This window comes from Podarcis tiliguerta (genome assembly GCF_965153285.1).
Source record: "Podarcis tiliguerta genome assembly, chromosome: 4".
NCBI lineage: Eukaryota > Metazoa > Chordata > Lepidosauria > Squamata > Lacertidae > Podarcis > Podarcis tiliguerta.
In genome coordinates, this window is record NC_139537.1 from 57,196,742 (window position 1) to 57,219,022 (window position 22,281).

The following is a 22,281-nucleotide window of genomic DNA, read 5'->3' on the forward strand; positions in this document are numbered from 1 at the left end:
AGGATCCTTCAGAGTATCGTGCAGCGAGTAACCTTCAAAGTGGCTTTTGTTATTTTAAAAAAGAGCTCAACATTTTCACCCCTGTCCTCGCAAGACTGCTGATATGGTGCCCTTTTTTGTAAGGGTGAAAAGCTTTGCCTAACAGAATTTACCCTGTTCTGGCTCACCACTAAAGACAAGATTTCTGCTTGCATATATATCAATTTTTATACAATATTTCCTAGTATGTCTTTCAGGACAAAACCCCCCCCAGTTGAATGTTTCTAGATCTGACTATTTTCGAGCCTCATCCTCACCTATTGCTCATGTAGACCACTTCATAGCCAGGTTTGTTGTTTTGACTCCCTAGTATAAAATAATTCTTACTGGTGATCCATCTGAACACTTGACAGTGAAAACAAAGGATGTGCATTTGGTCCATACAGTACTTTTTTCTGGGGGGATGCAGGGGTACGCATACTCCTAAACATTTTGTGAATCTAAGTTTGGCCTCATTGAGGAGCAGTATTTCAATATGAGTAGGAAAATGAGAGTACCCTTAAACATTTTTAAGGGAAAAAAGCACTGGGTCCTCATAGATAGATGATAGATAGATGATAGATAGATAGATGATAGATAGATAGATAGTCTGTATATTATATTTCTTGGGTGCACAGATTTGATATCTCATAGTGGAATTCTATGCATGTCTCCTCTGAATCAAGCCCTGTTTAGGTCAATGGGACTTACTCAGGCTTACTCTTAGATCCTGCACCATTAAAAATGCAATGGAAATTTGCTAGAAAATCAGCAGGAATACACCTAGAAGCTTTAATTTTAAGGTCTCTACTCACCAAGGTATTCTGTTCCATAGTAAGAGTACATGAGTGGAACTGGTTTTCTCTTCCTCAGAGCATACTGTTTCCCAGACTCTAACATTGCTTGGCAAATTGACTTGATTTGTGGTGGAGTCAACACCTAAAGGGAGAAAAACCCATCAGACGTGGTAGGCGTGAAATGTAATTTCTAACATTTCATCCTGAGGTATCCTTTGAAAGGTGAAAGATCCCCCAAATCCTTAAAGAAGGTTGATGAAACTATGGCCTTCTAGATGTTGCTGAACTCCAGCTTCCATCAGTCCCATGTGTGAGGGTGGCAGCCTGTCTGAGGGGGTGAAGGGAAGGCTGTACAACATTCAAAGAGAACTCTGCTCTCCAGCACCTTGCCGCTGCTCCTTACTTCCCAGTAAACACAGCCTACGGGTGTTCCTTATCACTTAGAACAATGCTAGAAAAATGGTAAACAAGATTGGTGGATTTTGTGTGCTGCTAGAGATAGATCACTGCAAACAGGGTAGAGATGTTTTGTGGCAACAGGATGCATCATGGGAGTTCCATGTTTCATCCAGAAGGATGAAATGAAATACACAAAAGGTACATTTGAAGGAGCCACCAGTTTCTTTGTTTGAAATGGGCTTTATACAATGATGGAGAACATGCGTACAAAATGAGTGAATAATATCCTTTGCATATTCTTAATTAGACTCCTAACGATATGCACTTCAGTTAATTAAACCATTTCCTCAGTACCTATCCAATCTATTTTTCTTCATTGGTAGGCTTCATATCATTTAGGAAGAATTTAGAGGGGGAATTTACAGCAGAGAAAAGGTCTCTTGTGTGAGGGGAAGGCATTTCTGCTCACGCAATTGCCTACCAATGATTTCTGCTGATTCCTCTCCTGCTGCAGCTGCCCGCAACCTCCCATTCCACAGCAATCCACAGGCTCTCCCTCAGGAGAAGCTTTTCAGGGCATGCAATAATGCGCAGCAGGAAAGCCTGTTGCATGGGTGGAGTCCCACTCATGCTTCATTGGTCCAAGCCTATAAAAAAACCCCTCACATGATTATATAAACAGCAATATAAAGCCCCAAATGTTACAAAATACTTTTATATAACATGGAAACCCAGGTGGAATCAACCTTCAGTGTCCTTCATCACAGCTGAGTGGGCTGTCAAGCAATATCCCATGTCTGATGCTTTCCCCTAAATAGTTAGAACACTCATAACTTTGGGTTATTGCACTACATCATTATAGGGCAGGATACTGATTTATTTATGTTCTATTAAAAGACAGTTACTGCTTTCATTCTCACTGTCACACTCCAGCATGGCCAAGAAATGTCACCCAAGGCATGGCTATACACGTAAGAGTGGGCTTGATTCTCAAGTCTTCTTATTGAAGTTCAATGGAGCATAAGAAACAGGCTGCATTCAGGAAGACGAAACCTGCTCCCTTCCACCAAAGTAATTGGAGCAACACCTGAATAGTGTTCCTACCTTCACTCCTTCACTTTTGCATATACAGTGGTACCTCAGGTTAAGAACTTAATTCGTTCTGGAGGTCTGTTCTTAACCTGAAAATGTTCTTAACCTGAAGCACCACTTTAGCTAATGGGGCCTCCTGCTGCCGCTGCGCGATTTCTGTTCTCATCCTGAAGCAAAGTTCTTAACCCGAGGTAATATTTCTGGGTTAGTGGAGCCTGTAACCTGAAGTGTATGTAACCCGAGGTACCACTGTATGAAGTAAATATTCCCCTAAAGAGCTCTGAATAGTTTTGGAGAACTTGAAAGCTTGCCACAATTTTGTGGTACATATTTGGGTTGGTCCTAACAAAGGTATTCCCCAACTCTGAATTTTGGAGTTTCATATATACTGCCATAAAAGAAAAGAAAAATGCACACACACACACACAAACAACAACCCACAAGAGCTTATAATCTGTAGGATGAAGAATTAACAAGCTGAATTTATTAGTCGGCTATGTAGATTTGATTTATTTCTTATGATACTTGTTTGTAAGGACATCAACACAAGGCATTCATTTTATATCTCACAACTGTGGAGAACGAACAGCAGAGGGAGCTTTTGCAGCAGCTGCGGTATACACAAAGAATGCTATGAAATGAAGAACACAGTTTGTATTCAACAGGCTAACTTAACTTCAGCATTCAGAGGGTTTTGGCCCAGTAGAATAGGCTTCTAAAGCTGTGCTGCAATGCAGCACATCAAAAACTGGTCTTGAATGCCATCAGGTCAGTTTCTTTTTTCCTGATGGAGCCTATAGGAGCAGTGATTTACTCCAAGTCTTTGTCATGGAAGGTGATGCTTTGTATGTTTTTTGTTTCTGAATTTTGCCAGTGATCTCAAGGAGCAGGGATTTAACAAGCAAGCTAACTACTTTTCATGATTCAGGACTACTTTTTCTTTTTCTTTAGCACATTTACCCTCTGCATCAAAACACACAAAATGATTCTCCAACTCTCATTCTTAAAGATCTATTTGAGGGTTTGGTGGGGAGATGCCAAAAAAGGCAAAAGACACAATAGAATACTTTTGCAAAAAACAAAACAAAATAAGAAGTGAGGCCGATATACTATTACTATAACTATTTCACAGCCAATGCAGCTATAGAAATACCAGGTATAGGAATTGGGTTACTGGACACTACTTACAATTTGGCCCCAACGTTTGGGGGCTGCCCCATTTCCAGTGCAAATTGTATTGCTGCATTTAATACAGTAAAAGTGTTCACCCAGTCTTCCCACCAAACCATAAATATATAAATTAGGGAAAGACAATCAAAAGCCTACACTCATCACAAGTTAGGCAGCAATGGTTTCATTTTAATTTGTACCTGATGCCAACAAATCATAATATGTTAATCTAAAGACAATCGTTCCTCACCCCTTAAGATGATGAAGATAAATCACAACGGCTATTAATCTAACCTAAGATCAAAAAATATATTGCACTACGCCATCGTTACAATGTCATGCACGGAAAATCCCCCACATCTGTTGTATCTATGTGTAGCCTCTTTATATGGAGAAGCAGGTTACCCCAGAAACACACTATCATTAAAGCACTACGGTCACCCAAAATAATCTTTCTTATACTGTAGCAATGGTATGACTTGCAGGACTGTGGGACAAAGTCACCATGTCCTGCTCTGGAAACTGTCACAACAATATATTTTTAAAAAATAAACTGGAACAGCTATCTGCAACTCTTGGTATCAAACAGCAAATCATCTATCCATTTATGGGTGTTATTTTGCCAAGTGGGAAAAGAGAGAAAGAGGGAGAGAGATGGCACACTGTTACAGAGTAGTGGCTGGAGATAGACTTTGAGTTTCTAAGAGTGTTGAGGTTTTGTCGCTCTTGTTGTATGCACTCATTTCTGGTCTCTCCGCTGTTGTCTCTGTTCACAATTATTTTGGAACCCTGAAAAAAATCTGTTTACCACTTTTATTTTGCTCCATTATTTGTAATTTATGCCTCATAAACAGCCCCTAAAATGGAAGCATCAACTCATACTACAGAAGAATGCTCATAGCTAAAAGAGAAAACACACAGCAGGCGATGATGGCTCTCTCATCCTTTTTCACAACTCACTGTAAAACAGAACAGAATTAAAGGTAAAGGTAAAGGGACCCCTGACCATTAGGTCCAGTCATGGCCGACTCTGGGGCTGCGGCGCTCATCTTGCTTTATTGGCCAAGGGAGCCAGCGTACAGCTTCTGGGTCATGTGGCCAGCATGACTAAGCCGCTTCTGGCGAACCAGAGCAGCACACGGAAACGCCGTTTACCTACCTGCTGGAGCGGTACCTATTTATCTACTTGGACTTTGACGTGCTTTCGAACTGCTTGGTTGGCAGGAGCAGGGACCGAGCAACAGGAGCTCACCCCGTCGTGGGGATTCGAACCGCCGACCTTCTGATCAGCAAGTCCTAGGCTCTGTGGTTTAACCCACAGCGCCACCCGTGTCAGGCGACCTCTAAAAGTGTATTTGACTGGTGGAAGAGTCAGCTAATTAAAATGTATATCTAGAAGAGCTATGATTAAATAAAGCAAGCCACAAGAAATGCTCACTCCAAAAAAACACCTTGTCTGTTTTTCTTTAGTGGCTCATTTTCATATGCTCTCAGCATTCCTAATATTCCACTGGTGCTAACAAGCAAGCACAAGAGAAGAGAACTCCACATTGGCAAAGAGCCACTTTTATTTTGCCTGCTGATTTGCAATTTGTGCTGCATTAACAACCCAATGAATGGAAACATTAGCTTAGGCTACAGAGGAATGCTGATCTGTAAAAGAGAGGAAGATCAAATGAAGGTTGTGAAGTCTCAAGACACTTTAACTTTACAGTATTCTATGCCCTCCCCCATAAATGAGTGGTTATGATTTTGACCCTGTAGCCTCCATGCCAGATCCATTTTCATTTCTTATATAAGACACACACTCTCTCTGACACACACACACACACACACACACACACACACACACCATAGACAACTACAAAAGGACAACTAGAGAAACTCCTGTGGCATAAAGAGACAGCTGTTGCCATTGCCTGGAACCAAGCACATGAATCCAAGCACAACTGAAGTCACATTCTGAATGCAGACATCACATAAGGCTCGATATTGCTCTGTTTCAAGAACAGAGAGAGAGAGAGAGACAGAGAGAAAGAGAGAGAAAGCAAAAACGAATTGGAAGAACAACGGAAGTAAGAAGCACATTCTCCCCATTCAATCTGCAGTAGCAAAAGAGCAGGAAGGTAAATTCTCCTCATTAAACATTTAGCATTTGAGTCTTGGATACAGGCAAGGTTAAAGCTATGTTAGTCTTGCCTTCCTGTGCCTCCTTCTCAGCTGTCACTGCATATAAAATAAGCATTCCTTGGGGGAGGAAAAGACTGTTTTGTCAGAAAATGTGATTCAGTCAGTATAAAAATATTCCCAGTAGGTAGAAAGAAAAAATATTTCTTCAAGACAAAGACAAGCAAGAGCACCACTAGAAACCAAAACAGTATGTCCTTAGTATGCAAGGTGGGTTTTTTGCAAGGCACTGTTTTTTGATGGAAGCAGCTCATTACATGGTTAAAGATTTTCTAATATTCAAATACTTAATGGTGATGCTTTCATCCCACCTGCATTCAAATGCTAAATGCTAAGCACTAAAATTGTTCTAGGAAGGGCAGATAGATTCTTTTCACACATTACAGTGTAAAGAAGACTCCCTTTTCCCTCAATGTGAGTCTATTACATATTTTCTCTAATCTTTAATAGACATTTTGTGTCTGAAACATGATCACACAGGTGCCTCTTCAGTTGAGTCGCAATTGCCTAGGGTGTGTTCACGGTGTGTTTTCAGCCACAGGAATGGCTTTCAAATATTAGGTAAAAGCTGACTATAACAAGCCCAGCACAGGTCCACCACCATTTTGTGACTGGCTCCACCCTGTGCCACCATTTTGTGAGAACCCATGATGTAACACACAAAGTCACCCTCAGGCACAAAAAAGATGTAGAGAAATAACATGGCATTAGGAGATAAAAAACCCATAAACTCCTGATCCAAGAGTTATTGCTTGAAAATAATCAACAGGACTTAAGTTGCAACTATTGTATTTAGATTCAGAGTGCTATTAGTTATTTTGAGAAGTAACTACAGCAAGGGTAGTCAATGTAGTGACCTCCAGATGTCGTTGAGCTCCAATTCCCATCAGTTCCAGGCAGCATGGCCAATGGCAACGGATGATGCCAGCTGCAATCCAACATCTGGAAGGCAACATGCTGGCTACCCATGAACTAGCAGTAGTGTGCACTGTTATCTGCTGTATATTCAACTAACAACCCAACGGAAATAACCCTCAGCCAATGTAGCTACCTTATACTGAATCAGATCATTGGTCCATCTAGCTCAGCACTGTACTAGCAGTAGATCTCCAGGAATTTAGAAAAGAGACTCTCCTATCATCCCTACCTGGAGATACAAGTGATTGAACCTTGGACCTTCTGTATGCAAAGCACATGCATTTCCACTGACCTACAGCCTTCTGGAAATGAGGTGTAATGTAATCACACAGGAAGGCAATTCTGGAGTAAGTGCCGGAAGCCCCACTCACCCCAATTTCACTTTGCAGAAGATGGCACATGAGTTACTCAGAAGAAGAAAACTCCAGCGACCAACTGGCTGGCTGTTTAGCTCCCTTCTTTAGCATGCACGTCATTGTGTCTGCAAAGGGACGCTTACAAAAATAGTCTGCTGAATTTCAATTTGCAGGTCTGCTCCCCTGTGCCAGCACAACATATTGGAGCAGCTCAGGAAAACAGAATGTGAAAATAGATTGCAAATGAAAAGGAGGCACTCTGAGGAGACAGCAGATGCCTGGTGATGCCTGGGAGACTGGACAAACAAAGCCAGAAGAGAAGGGCCAGAAGGACAGATGCAGGCAGCATGTGGCAAAAAGAATGAGCGTAGTAAGCAATACAGTAGACAAGATAGAGCAGAACCAAAAGAAGAACCAGAAGGCGAATGCTGCTCCAGATTGGGTAGAAAAGGCAGAGGAATGCAATTCTGGGCTTTTCAGCTGAATAGCTGCCAAAATATTAAACAGAAAAATCTTTAGGAAGTCCAGGCTCAAATAGAAAATCAACATGCAGGGAGCTAAAAGGGGAAGAAAGGCATATCTGAAATGTCACTTCTTGAGTTTATGGGAAATTGCTATTATTATAATTTTAGGGTCATCTGGTTACAAGAGCCTTAAAAGGACACAGTGAAACAATTCATATAATTATTTTATACCACATAGCCATGGTCATTATTTGAAGTGCTACAAGCAAGCAACATGGCAACCTTACTAGAAATTGACTTGTCAATTGTTTGTGTCAATTATCACTGTTCTTTTGCTGCTGCCTGAGTGCTGGAAGAAAGACCTGCTCCCTGGGTTGGGGCAACTGGCTAAAATGTTTTAAATGGTTCTAATTTTGGTTCCTCTGTTTCATTTTTTATCGGGTTGTTGTTGGTTAAATATTAAATTGGGGTTGGCGGTTACTTCCATTTGGATATAACTGTAAACTATTTATTATTGTTGTTGTTATTGTTATTGGTTTTTGTTGATTTATTGGTTTGTTTGTTGCTTGTATAGGTTATCTTATTTTTTTAATGTTTGATGGTTTGTTGTGTTTTATATGTTGCAAGCCGCCCAGAGTAGATGGGGAAACCTAGATGGGCAGGATAAATAATAATAATAATAATAATAATAATAATAATAATAATAATAATATTAATAATAATACATTTCCATCTAGTCTTGCTCCTCTCCACCACCCACGTGTGTATATAATCCTGCCAGTTTATGGTTATACTTCAATCATCTGGGGAACTGGAATTTGGCCCATGAAAGCCTATGCCACTTTAACTTTCTGGAATTGCCAGAAGTCTCTTCCTTGTTTTAGCTGAAACAGCTAAAAGAAAGAAAGAAGAATTCCTGGAAGGAGTGCATGCCTCCTTCCGCAATTCTTGTAGCCAAGCTGGTGCCAAACATATTGCTTTCCTTTCCTTTGGGCCACATCAGTGAGGCCAGGGTGGTGGTGGGAGTATCTTGTCATCTGGGCAGGTAAAGGTGAAGGGATCCCTGACCATTAGGTCCAGTTGCGAATGACTCTGGGGTTGTGGCGCTCATCTCGCTTTATTAGCCGAGGGAGCTGGCGTCCAGGTCATGTGGCCAGTATGACTAAGCCGCTTCTGGCGAACCAGAGCAGCGCACGGAAATGCCGTTTACCTTCCCACTGGAATGGGACCTATTTATCTACTTGCACTTTGACGTGCTTTCGAACTGCTAGGTTGGCAGGAGCAGGGGCCGAACAACGGGAGCTCATCCCGTCGTGGGGATTCGAACCGCTGACCTTCTGATCAGCAAGCCCTAGGCTCTAAATACACACTGCCCAGGCTTGCACCCTGGGGAGGTCACTTCAGTGCTGCTAGCGCAGCAGTTTGACTTTGCCCCTGGAGGCGCACTCCATTGTCTCTTGATGCCTACTCTGTTGATAAGATTAGGATAAGTCGTTCTTTCAGATACAATTAGTATGTGTGAATCGAGAAATGGAATTTATTTCATAAAATTTGTTGTGTGGCGTTCACAATCAGGGAGAGAGGGGCAACAGTACAGACTTCTGTCCTATGTGGGAAAATTTGTAGATCTGGCACTGGCTGATCTTCAACAACTTCCTGCATATGTAAGTATGGAAAACCTTCGTTTGAGTGGTAAATCTACTCTACCCTTTTCTCAGGTGAAGAGCTATAGGGTATGGATGTTACCGCAGCTCTACTCCCAGGAAACTATAAAGGCCTCACCATGAGCTACTCTCTTGTTTCCTCCTAGGGGTATGTGGTTAGAGGGTTGTTCTGTGCAGAGGGAGATATGGGTTTGCCTCTGGCTGTGCATTCCATTTTGTATATAAAATTACCTTTTCCAAGTTGTCCCCTTCCAAGACAGAGCTCAAACTAATGCAAGAGTCAAGCAATGTGGGACTCATTGTTCAAAGCAGCAACATACTGGTGGATCATCAGCATAACCAGAAATTAGAGATGGTTTTCTATTATGAATTATAACTTTGCATCTTCATTCTGGGGCCCTTGGTTGATGCTGTTTTACTGAAGCAGGGTGACTTTTAAGCTCAGCAGCGAAGTGAAATGGTTTCCCACTGCTTTCTGAATACTGCTGTTTTTAATTTCTAATTTGTTTCAGTTTACTGTTTTGCGTAGAGAGTGACCTATTTGGCTTACATAAATAGCAGAAGGATACTGTTGACAGGTGATGGCATAGATCACATTGGAGAATGTACAGCTGGATGAACACTTCATAGTAGGCTGATGTTATGTAGTCCAATTTGTTGCCAGAATATATGTTGTAAGACTATACAGTACATGTTCAAGGGAATGAAAGCAGCTTGCCATATTGTGTGTGCAGGCTCCCAAAATTTTTGTATTCCTTAGCTCAGAATATTTTTGTATATGAAATTAGAATTGTAATTCTTCGACAGATTAGCATCCCTGAATTCACTAAGTTAATGTAAGATTATATTTTGCTCAGGCAGAATACAGTGTGCATAAGATTAACTGAATGTCAGCAAGCATTTGGATGACTAGAAACAATGAATGGCGTTTAATTATGGCTGAATTTTAAATATACCTCCAAGCTACTGAAGACATTTGCCTGATTTTTCTTTTTTAAAAAACTTTTCATCTTTCACAAGCACAGTAGATTTGCATTAAGTAATTGTAGCTTGTGGCTTATATTCTCAAGGAGAATTATGCTGGCCTCCCACAGTCCCTAGTACACAAGAGTCAGGAAGCACAAGCATGGGTGCACATCAGTATCCATGAATGCAGAATAAAAGCTATTCAGAATAATTTTGGCCTGGGGTAGAAGAAGCATGAGGGATTGAATGGATTCCTAATATTTCAGTCTTCTGTCTAATCAGCGCACAAAATGCTGGACATTGGCTTCATTTTCTGCATGTACTAGTAGTGTACCAGTGTGTGTGTGTGTGCGTGTGTTAGTTATATATATGTGTACACACAACATTGGTGTGGGGCAGAAATAGGTTGATCAATGCATCCCTAGTCCTTGCAGGGCCTCAACTTGGCAACCACGCAGGTGGATCAATCTTCCAATAGGTATTCAAGCTTCCAACAAGGAGGGTTGTACAGGTACATGTAATATTTAATTAATTTAAATGTTTGCCCTCTGTCTCAAAAGGCATAATATTTTAGTTTACAACAGCAATGCTACCAAGCAGTACTACGTATACAATTTTTGAAGCGGCTTAGTTCTTTAGGGGGTATTATAATTTTAGAATCTGCATGCCACACTTGCACATTCTTAAGGAAAATAAATTGTGCTCTTGACACTTCATGAGCTCTGGTACTTAATCTTCTATCCTGGAAAAAAAAATCCTGACAGCAGCACTATATCAGCACTTCTGTGATAAAGTGACATTGTATAATGGTGCTTCTGTAGCAGCCATATGGCTCAGGGGGAGTGCTAGGTTTGAAGTGCTCTCTGTATGCAGAATAGAATCAGCATGGAAATCTGTACTCCTCTCTTCATGCTGTTCTCTTGTGATGCAGAGCAAGATTGCTGAGGTTACCTCCTTCGAGGACTGTCAGTCTTTCATTCTGGGGCTGAAACTAACAAGTGGCAAAGTAGAACCTAAAGGTGCTTTATGGGAAGGTGGCTGCAAATAGGTGTGCAGAGACTGGGCTTTGTGCCTTGCATGCCATTATGAAACTTTCAAATGTTAATACAGTATTTTAAACTCTGCAATATCTCCCGCAGAGTTGCTAAAATTAGAGCGTTTGTCCATGATCAGCTTTTGTCCTGGGATACCAGTCCTTCATTTTGATAACAAGCCATCTGTTAAGATTAGCTTTTCGAATTCCTTGTTCTTTCTCAACTGGTCTCAGTGCAGGATCTAAGAGCGGGAAAGGGGACATGTTCCTCAGGCAGCAGGTTAGGTGGGCAGCAAAATTACAATATTGCTAAAAATTGAAATTATTGTTTCATATACTAACTGTCCTACCTTAAATAGTGTCAAACAGAATTCAGTTTAAGTGACCCAAATTTCAATTAACATTTCTTCTAGTTTTTAGGAAATGGGTTTTATCATATGCTATAAAAATATTTACAACATAGTTTTTAGGAAATGAGGAATCCCATAACATTAATTTAACCAACTCTCATTATGAATTTTGATAGAATTAACATGCAGCCACAGGATTGGTCATAATTACAATAACATGTAAAAGCCAACATGTCACATTTGTACCACCGAACTGGGCTCACAACATTGTTAAAATATAGAATTTGCTCCCACAATAAGTCAGTGATGGCCACCAACATAGCTCCAAAGGAAAGGGTGATGGGGGGGGGGGCGATAAGTCAGGCAGCGCTGTCAACATTAGGAGCCTCACTCCCACTGAGAACCTCTACATTTGAGGATTAAGCCTAGAAAACCACACTTTCATTATTCCAAAATGAACTGTGTTGATGGATAATCACTTACAGATATTCCTCACTGGAAATTTAGTAGGCATGCAAGGAGATACAACGTATCCAAAAGACAGAGGCATGGGGAAAGAGATGCATACTTTTTGGCTTTAGGTAACAGGCCCCTGCAGACCCTTTCAAGCATCCCTATTTTTGAGAGACAGCCCCGGATTTACAGAAGGACTCCCGGTTTCTGACTGGATCCCAGAATGTCCCACTTTTCCTTAGGACGTCCCTTTTTTCCTAGGAGAAATGTTGGAAGGTATGGAATGGGATGTCCCTATTTTTATCAGAGAAATGTTGGAGGGTAGATCTGTACAGACATGGCCAAACCACGCATGATAGACTGGTGCCAACAGCAGCTTTCCTCCCATTGTGAATGGTAGGTTCAAAAGGCCTCTATTACAATATGGACTATAGCAGGGGCAAAGGGTTAACACCCTCTTCCTCTTGCACCGCCAGTGTCAATCCATCTTGAGGCTCCAATGCCAGCTATGCAATTAAGTGCAGGGGCAGCGGCAGAGGAGAGCAGCTATGCAAATGTCACACCTAGTTTGACCCATTGTTAAAAAAAAAAAGGAGCATTTGCCTTTTACACATGATGGAGAACATACTATGTACCTACTGATACTGTAAGGAAGCTGTCCAGAGATGGGCAGCCAACATAGCATCCTTCTGGAGTTGGTGGACAAAAGTTCCAATCAGCCCTAGCGAACATGGTCTGTAGTCAGGAATGACAAGAGCTGTAGCTCAACAACAAATGGAGGTCACCACATTGGCTACCCACCCTGCAGAGAAATCTGAGCCAGATAATGTTGTAGATACATGTCTTTATAGTGCTCAAAGCACTTAAGGCACATTATTTCAGTCATCTTTACCCTCTAAGATAGGTACCGTAAGTAACACTATCCTAACAGTTGGAGGGGAGCAGGGCTGAAGGAAAGAGACACAGCCTTATCTAAAGGTTATCTAGTGAATTAATGGCTAATGTGAGTTTAAGCTCAGACTGCCCCAAACCAAGCTCCCCTCCTGAGCCACTGCACTGCTCATGCCCCCGACTAGCTCAAGGGCAAAATGGCTCTCTACACTGGGCTTAATGATGTACACTGCCAATAATAAACCACTGAGCTCCTGCTGCTTAAAATTTACAGATGCAAAATGCTGCAGTTATAAAATATATTATGCTGTTAATGCTATAAGCAGTACAGTAACTTAAACCAGTCATAAATGTTAGAAAGTTATTTTTCATGCTGCCCTAGACCGGAGATTTTATGCTGTCAAAATTGAAGCAGTTCTGCTGGTGCAATTCCCTGGTGTGAATGCAATTATATTGGTATTAAAAAGTCTATTATGGCATATGGGATGTCTAATTTAGATGAATAAAATATAAATTCTCATGTTCAGCCTTCTCACAATGTAAAATCAAATCCCCTGCAGACCACATTCTTAGGGCTGTGTGTCCTAAGTGGAAGTAACGGTTCTTAACAATATGTGGGTTAAACTGCAATTTCCATTTAAAATTAATGCAGTTATGTGGCTGGAAAATGGGGAAAATCTTAGTAAGCAGCTCACACATCCTAGTCTAAGGTCTAGTCACAGAACATCATATATTTTTTGGGGGGGGAACATATGCAAACATTTCTTGCAATGTTGTCAGTGAATAGTTTGGTTAATATAGTCATGCACACCACATACCAAAGACAAAACCTAAACCTATTTATGTGTGTTAAATCTGCCTTTGTAATGATTTCCATGGTCTGCAACTTCCACTGTTTATTTCTTCCTCTAAAGCAACAAGTTGGGAGGAATTGATTAATCAGCACCCAACATGCAAGTGGCTGTGTTGATACAAACTGTTAAAGTAAAGGGCAATGCTTTTATTAAATTCTATGCTCACAGTTATTTATTAGTCACTTTTTAAAGAATTAAACTCAAAGTGGTTTATGAAAACAATCTATATGAACTAGAAGAACACTATTATTATTAGTTTTGCTAGACTGCAGCCTCCTGAAGTCATTCCTTTGTTTTGACAAAGGTTGATATAAACTGAATAAAGTGCCCAATGAATTATTTGATTTATTTATAACCAAGCCTCCTATAAAATAGAATCCAAGGAGAGGGAGCAGGGTATAGTAAACAGGAATACTGATGATGACTTGGAGACACACAATCTTAATCATTATCATGGAAACCAATAACCAACTTTATGCAGAATCTGTAGTTAACTGTTGTGAAGTCGCTCATCCCTAAACCACTTTCATCCAAAACCAAAATCTGAACCTAAACTGATCTACACTTAGCTTTAGAATATATAGCACAAGTGTACACCTATTTTAAACCTAGTGTTCATTCACTTTCTATCAGTTTTTTTATGGTGGTGGGAGAGGACTTAAAAGTACATTTAAACAAGAAAGATTTGAAGATGTTGTGTAAGTAAACTTTGTTGATTCTTATATAACTAATTGACTTTTACAATAGTAGCTGAATTACTGATTGAGTGCTTCTCAAACTAGGAATATTTCATCCTGCACACACTAACATCAGGAAGCAAGACAAGATGAATTTCCAATCAAACATGTGTGTCACAACACAGTGTCTTGTATCTTGTAATTTCAGCATGTGATATCAAGAGGGTGATTCTCACATCACTTATACCACAACTACACTTGAATATGGATATCCCATATTTCAAGGGCTACCTCTAAATTTATAGCAATGTCCCATATTTCAGAAAAGCACTGCTCCGAGACCAAAAACCAGGTGTCCTTAATTTCACATCCTGTTCTCTCCATGACCTGTCAGTTCTACTTATATATGAAACTTCCATCGTTGTAACACTAGGTTTCTGCTAAAATTGAGCCCCTGAGATGAAGAAAAGTGAAAGTGATCAGCGAGTCACCATTTCTACATCCAAAAAAAGGGTTAGCCAAGTGTTCCCAGTATAATCAATCTCCCCTCAAGAATGGGGTAGAAGAATAGGCTACCTGGTACAGTTGAGAAACACATACCAGCCCAAGCCAACAGAACAGAGATGGGGGACCTGTGACTCTCCAGATGTGGTTCAGCTTTCCTCAGCACCAACCAGTATGTCCAACCATGAAGGGTTATGTGAGTTGCAGTCCAAGACTTGGAGGGAGACAGATTCCCCATCTCTGCAACAGAGGCTAAAGAGTTGCTGCCCTAGCACAGATGGAAAAAGTCCATGGGTGTAGCCAGGCTTTATGTCAGGGGTGCAGAACCTCAGATAGTTAAGTATTTAACTGCCCCCCCTTATACCAACGAAAAAGTCCAGGGGCTGCTTAGGTGAGCTGGAAGAGAAGTAGCCCCAAGCATTTTTCAAGAAGCATTGAAAGACACTTCCCTGATAAATATCTGGAACCAATTCACTGTGCAGCTTTTTCCTTTCTGTTTGAAGCACTCTTCACTGCTTGCCTCCAGACAAACCCTTCAGATAACAGATTTTGAGGCTTTAGAGCAATTGTGCCTCTTGGCTTTTCTGAATGAAGCCCCTTGCACCTTACCCCATATTAGGTCAGAATATCCATCCACCTGTTTGTGGAGCAAGGAAATAAGAGGTTGCAAATGCAAAATTGCTTAAGAGATCACAATTCCTTCCCTGTCCCAGATGTTGTCACCTTGAGGAGGAAACAACTGCACCCTTGCGTTCAAGATATTAGGGAGGGGAAGCAAGATTAAGGCAACAAAATTAAGGCTGGAAGACACCAAATTATTTATTCTGGAGAACCTCTAATAAGAAGGAAAAGTCTTTTCAGGCACTCATCATCATATAGAAATGGGCATGTAGAGTGGAAGAGTTGAATCATGCCCACCATTCCTGTCGCCAACTACCATGGGGTCTCTTGAACCTGTGCACAAAACCTACATAAGTTCAACCTGTACACATATAGACACTATCCACAAGCCCTTTAAAGGATCCAGATGTGGGGATTCCAACTCCCATCAATCCTAGTCAGCATGACCAATGGTCAGGGATGAAGAGGGCTGTGGCACGGCAACATCTGGAGGGTCGCAGGTTCCCTATCCCTGCTTCACAGGCATGCTGCAGTACAGAACAAATGCGTGTGTGTGTGCATGGAAGGGGGTGTAGTAGCAAGTTCTGCTACCAACCTACGTGCCTATGAACATCAGCATGTCTATAAATCAATTGGAAGTGCATAGAGCTTGGAATAATAGAATAATAGAGATGGAAGGGACCACAAGGGTCATCTAGTCCAACTCCCTGCAATGCAGGAATCTCAACTAGATCATACATGGCCATCCAATCTCTGCTTAAAAACCTCCATGGAAGGAGAGTCCACCACCTTCCAAATGAGTCTGTTTCATTGTTGTACAGCTCTTACTGTCAGAAAGATCTTCCTGATGTTCAGTTGGAATTCCCTTTCATGTGATTTGAATCCATTGCTGCTGATGTTCAGACAAACACACCTGTTTCAAGGTAGCATCTGCCTTCTACAAGGTTAGAAAATCTTTAAAGAGCTACAAGTTTGGCCACCTCATGAGAAGAGAAGACTCACTGGAAAAGACCCTGATGTTGGGAAAGATGGAGGGCACAAGGAGAAGGGGACGACAGAGGACGAGATGGTTAGACAGTGTTCTCAAAGCTACAAACATGAATCTGACCAAACTGCGGGTGGCAGTGGAAGACAGGAGTGCCTGGCGTGCTCTGGTCCATGGGGTCACGAAGAGTCGGACACGACTGAACGACTAAACAACAACAACAAAGTTTGGGTAAATATGGGAAAGTCAAGAACAGAGCATGATCTTGCACGCACCTTGCACACCTTCCATTTCTACAAGGCTAAACGCATGAACCAAGTTTCAGTGGTTTGTAAAGACAAAAAGATCAAATATCACATCCAGAACTGTGAAGGCAGGAGCAAAGAACATCCCAAAAGAGTGGGATGACCTGTGTGGAAACAAGCCAATACCTTCTCTCTTGCGTCCAGGAAAGTCATTTTACCCTTCACCAAAGCTCAACAGAGAACCTTGGTGCAGCTTATAAAGGCCAATTATTTTTAAAGTTGGTATAAGCTTTCCTGGATGAGAGTCCAGTTCCTCAGATCTGATGAACTCTAGCCCATGAAGGCTTATGTGTTTATAATGTGCCACAAGACTCTCTGCAGGTTTTGCTGCACCAGGCTCACATGCCTACTGCAGGGAAATGAAGGAAGGCCGGGTTTCCCAAACTTGGGTCTCCAGCTGTTTTTGGACTACACTTCCCACCATCCCTGACCACTGGTCCTGCTAGCTAAGGATGATGGGGGTTGTAGTTCCAAAACCAGAAGTTGGGGAACCCCTGTACTAAGGCAAGGCAAAGGGCGAGTGTGGCGCGTGACAGGGACTCGAGACTACCTCCAATCCCAGCTTCTGCTTCAGCACCAGGGCGGCGCACAGGTAGCCGGCGCGGCCCACGAAGAGCTCGTCGGAGCCGCAGTCGAGGAAGGTGAGCGGGGCGCACAGCTCGCACAGCTCGCGGAACTTGCCCAGCGGCCTGGCCCAGTCCGGCAGCCCGAGCGCCTGGTAGACGAGCGCGGCCACGGCATAGACGCCGGCGCCGCCCAGCAGGAAGGCGGCGCGGGTGTCGGCGTCGGCGTCGCCCCAGTCCTCCTCGTAGCGCACGCAGGCGTCCACCAGCTGCTTGGCGGCGCGCAGGTACGAGTCCCGGGCCGGCGCGAAGAGCGGGCACTGCGCGACGTGGTACAGCATGTAGGCCACGCCGGCCACGCCGCCGTACAGCCCGCCCTGGCAGCCTCCCAGGCCGCCCGCCGCCTCGGCGCCGCCCAGCGGGGGCACCTCCTTGAGGATGCGGTCCACCGTGGCCGTCACCAAGGGCGCCACCGCCTCCTTGCCCTGCCCGGCCAGCAGGCTGCCCTTGTAGTCGTCGAAGCGGTTGGCGAAGCAGCGCTTGCTCTCCATGCTTGGCGCGGACCCAGCCGGGCTCCCTCGGCGCGCGGGTCGCTTGCGCTCTTGGCCCGCCGGCCCGCCCACCCACCGGGGCTCCGAGGCGCCGCTCGCTCCGCAGCCGGGAAGCCCAGCGGAGCCCCCTGGAGGAGGTGTGTCCGACTCCCGAGCAGCCCGTTCCTCTGCCGGCTCGGAGCAGAGAGGCGAGGGAGGAACTATCAGGTCGTGGAGTTCTTCCCTCAGCCCAGAGCAAGGCGGCTTCTCTTCGCCAGGGCGCCTGGCATGTTCTGCCCGTGCCTTTCGCTTCCTCTCTCTCTCCAGTCCTGCCTGAAATGCCTGCAAGAGACAGCAGCCCGCCGCCTCCTCCTCCCGCTATTTCCTCTGTGGTGTGAAGAAGAGGCGGCCGCTCTCCCTCAGCGCCTGGCAGTAGCAGCAGCCGCCGCCGCTGTCAAGAATGCGCCACCCACCGCCACGGCGCCCCTCCCACCGCTGCTCCTGCTGGCTGAAGTCTGTCGTGTGCGCGCGCGTGTCAAGGCGGCGGCGTGGGGCGGCGGAAGAGAGAGAGCCATTGTTTCAAATATATGCAGCTCTTTTCCAAAGCTTACTGTATTCTTGTCTCTCTCCCACACGCCCGTCCATCAATGAGTGCAAATTTCATTATATAGGTTTTTTAATAGGGCTTCATGCAGTCTGCCAAAATAACGCTCGGATAGTGGAGGCGTGTACACACACACACACACACAAAATATAGAATGGCAAATAAGAAACAGATCCTTTTCTTTTAGGAAGAGGAAACTTTAAAATAGCAAAACGCCTTATCACCCTCTAATAACAATAATTTAATGTATTGGGTCTCACAAGTAACTTTCGATGGCCGTGGTTTTGAATGTAGAATGTGTTAAGATGTTTGAAAATGTGTTTTTAATACAAAAAGAGGTAAGTAATAATAACCTAAGCACGCACACAGCCAGTTGAATTTCCATGTCAATATACCTTAGTGCTTCTTTTCATCCTCAGCAATACATTACAATACCTGAACAGGGCAAGGAATTTCATCTTGAACAGAACAAATGAAGGAGATGCAGTACCAGAAGCTCTACTGCTAGCACAGGTGCACTTCCTCTGCAAATTGCTACACTAGGCAGCTCTTTCCGAACCCACAGTGGCAATGACCTTGCTGTTATTAGAGGAAACTGTAAAGTCGAAGCAGATTTTCACTGACTGCAGCCAACAGTGTCTGGCTGTGCTTGCTATGAGACATTCGTTTTAGAAAACTGTATTAGGTAGTGCCAAAGAAACATACTATGTTCCTATTCCCTGGTTTAGTGTCCTTTCCCCCATTACATTTTCTTTAAGTTGCAGATCTAGATAAAAGCATGAGCTTACCAGCATTTATTCCCTGAAGGCAATTTGTCTATAAATACTTCACAAGTTATCTGACTCGGCTCTGCTAAGCTTGTGCATTTGCCAAGGTTCACAATGAAGTGCAGATATAGGACTTAACGGACAATGTATCTCCTTTAAATACATTTAGAATGTATTAATTTTAAATGCATGATAGTTTGTGCCAAATTTCATTCACCTCTACTTACAAGAGTGGTAGGAAACTTTATTGGAGCATGGGCCACATTATCCCAGTGGAAAGCTGTTAAGAGCTGCATTCCAATAGTGCGCAGGGAGAGACCCGTACATAATGACTCTTCCTAACCCAGAGAGATGCATACCATCACATACACACACAGCTGTTTCCCAGAGGCATATGTTTACTTTTTAGTAGCATCCCTTAGTTTTCACTTTTAATCTTCTCCCTAGACTTTTAAGAAAGAAAATTTGCTTTACAAAATGAAGGTCTTCCTTTATTCGCTTCGAGCAAAAACAGCACCCAACAGAACAATGCAAAGAACATCAGTGCATGGTTGAACTGAAAACCCTGCCTTACACCTCTTCAAACTTGAAAATGCACTTGCCAGTGGCGTAGCGTGGGTTGTCAGCACCCGGGGCAAGGCAAGTAATTTGCGCCCCCAACCCGTGGATTTGTGCCCCCTAACCCGTGAATTTGCGCCCCCTAACCCTAACCCCCCAGATGTTGCGCCCGGTGCGGCCGGCCTCCCCTGCACCCCCCACACTACGCCACTGGCACTTGCATCTATAAAACTCCATGCATGCAATTGCAAGATGCACAATCAACTTTTGCATATTTTAAAATTTCAGGATCAATATTCATGCAGCTGGAGTTTTTCTTACTTCCTAAACCACATTACCTTGCAGCGGGAGCAGCTTCCTATGCTGTCAACTCCTTTCTCTTCCTGCACTATGTGTGCTACTAGACAGTTACTGTTACAGACACCTTGGCTATCAAGGTTGTTTGCATTTCTTAAATATTCTGCTTTATGAAGTGCTTCCTTTTATCTGTTCTGAATCTTCCAGCATTCAGCTGAGGCAGGAAGATTTCTCTCTATTTTCTCAAGACCTTGTATAATTTTATACACCTCTCCCCTCTCTTCCATGACTTTTTTTCTAAACTAAAAAAACCCCAAATTTAACTTTTTGTCATAAAGGAGTTATTCTAGCCTCATAATCATTTTGCTTGCATTTTTCTAGTTCTACAATATCCTTTTTGAGGTGTGACAATCAGAATTGGCACAGTTTTCCAAGTGCAGTCACACCACAGATTTGTATAATTGCATTAAAATATTGCCGGCTTTATTTTCAATCCTTTTTTAAATGATTATTAACATGGAATTCGTCCTTTTCATAGCTGCTGCATGCTGCATTAACATTTTCATCAAGGTATCTAACATGATCCTGAGGTCTCGTTCCTGGTCAATCTCCACCAGTTCAAACCTTGTAAATGTATATGTAAAGTTACTCCTAACTCCAGGTCCCAGTACTGATGATTGTGAGAACAATCCATTTATTCCTACTATCTGCTTCCTGTTCTTTAACCCCAGGGTAAAAAAATATTTATTTATCATTAGTATTGATAAAGCAATGTGCTCCTCAAATTCTTTTGTGCATGTGTCTGTTTACTCACAAGTAAACCACACTATGTCCAGTGGGTCTTATTCCCTTGTAACTTTTTAAGAATTGCAACCTCATATATTTGTACTTACCAGGTATTTCCATTCATTTGCTCCTTGCAGAATATTTATTCTTTTCACCACTATTCTGATTATAATCTTAACAGGCAAGTTGATTAGCAGCTAAAGAACCACAAGGAGCGATCTTGTTGATGCAAAAGCATATCAGTTTAAATAAGTAATTAAGGGCCATTTATTTGATTGACTGAGTGATTTGTGGCCAACTCATCTGTCCAGTAGTCCTTAGCAGAGACACTCTCTTGACTAACTGACATAGACAGCAACACATATCTCTGAGGTCCTTCTGTGCATTAATGACAACTATGGTCAGAACAGGGATGTATTTAATGTCATGTTTCTTTAGCTAAAACTGTTTTTAATTTAATTCAGTTTTGGCTCATACAGTGCTTTTAAACACTCTTAAGAACATGAATAATTCATTGTGAATGTTAATTGTGTGTCCAAGTGCTTTATGGGATCAACATTAGCATTCTAACCTTAGGCTAAGCCAGATGTGACAATACATTACAAAATATATTTACCATGGTGCTATATTTTGGGAATATATTAATTGGAATACAAATTCAAATTAGTGAAAATGAAGTCTAAAGCCTTGCAATTAACCCTTTTGCTGTGATTTCTGTGAATATGCTGAAGGAAATCCTGTAAACACATGGAATGCTAATCTCTCATTTAAAAAGCATGAGTTTAATTATTTTAAGATAGTTATGTAAGTGAACTGATCCAGATTATGCTGGGTGCTGCTTGCTTAAAAGTTACATGTAGATGGTTGCAGGGGGTGGGGGGAGCTACAATTCAGAACTGGGAAAACAAATATGGCCACACTGAGGATTGTATCTAAAGCAGCACCAAAGGAGCTCTGTTTATGCAATGACACTTTCATTTCCTCCCACTGCACACATACACAGAGAGAGATCTTCTCCCCCAAACCCCTAGAGGCTAGAACTGACTTTGAGGGCTTGTGGGGGCTGAAAGGGAGAGGCGAGGTGGGGAAAATCTGTTTTGCTGGTGTATGCCTCTTAGGAATAGATGCACTGGATACCACCCTTAAGAAATAAAGTGGGCAAGTGTACACAGACTGCCTGTAAAGCACAAAGCCAAAAGAACTACCTAGGAAAGTTTTGCATCCTCTAGTGCTATTACATCTGGGATTCATAAATATCTCTTCTTCCAATAGTCTCAGTCCAGATGGCCTGTTTATTAAAACTCACCTCTAGTTGGTCTGTTGTTTGCAGATCCTTTCCATTTCATTGATATTATGTGCTGTCTTTTCTAGACTCATCATTCTGCTCCCCCACCTCCCCAAATAATTATCTAGTCTTCTTCTGGATAGCTTCTAGCATAGTTTGCATGTTCCTTGATAAGGACACGGATTGC

General features: G+C 42.6%; 1 protein-coding gene across 2 annotated transcripts in view; it reads right to left on the reverse strand.

Moving 5' to 3' along the window:
- The window catches only part of LANCL3 (LanC like family member 3), a 29,332-nt gene extending 11,018 nt beyond the window's left edge, over positions 1–18,314 (reverse strand). Inside the window, exons 1-2 of one of the 2 annotated variants that reach the window (XM_083438946.1) lie at positions 17,255–18,314; positions 834–957 (exon numbers count right to left, since the gene is read on the reverse strand). In XM_083438946.1, the coding sequence (XP_083295072.1) occupies positions 834–957; positions 17,255–17,818 (688 nt within the window). In that variant the 5' untranslated portion in view covers positions 17,819–18,314. The remainder of the gene's footprint in view (positions 1–833; positions 958–17,254) is intronic. The other variant, XM_083438947.1, reaches the window with a different exon arrangement.
- Positions 18,315–22,281: the final 3,967 nt, after the last annotated feature.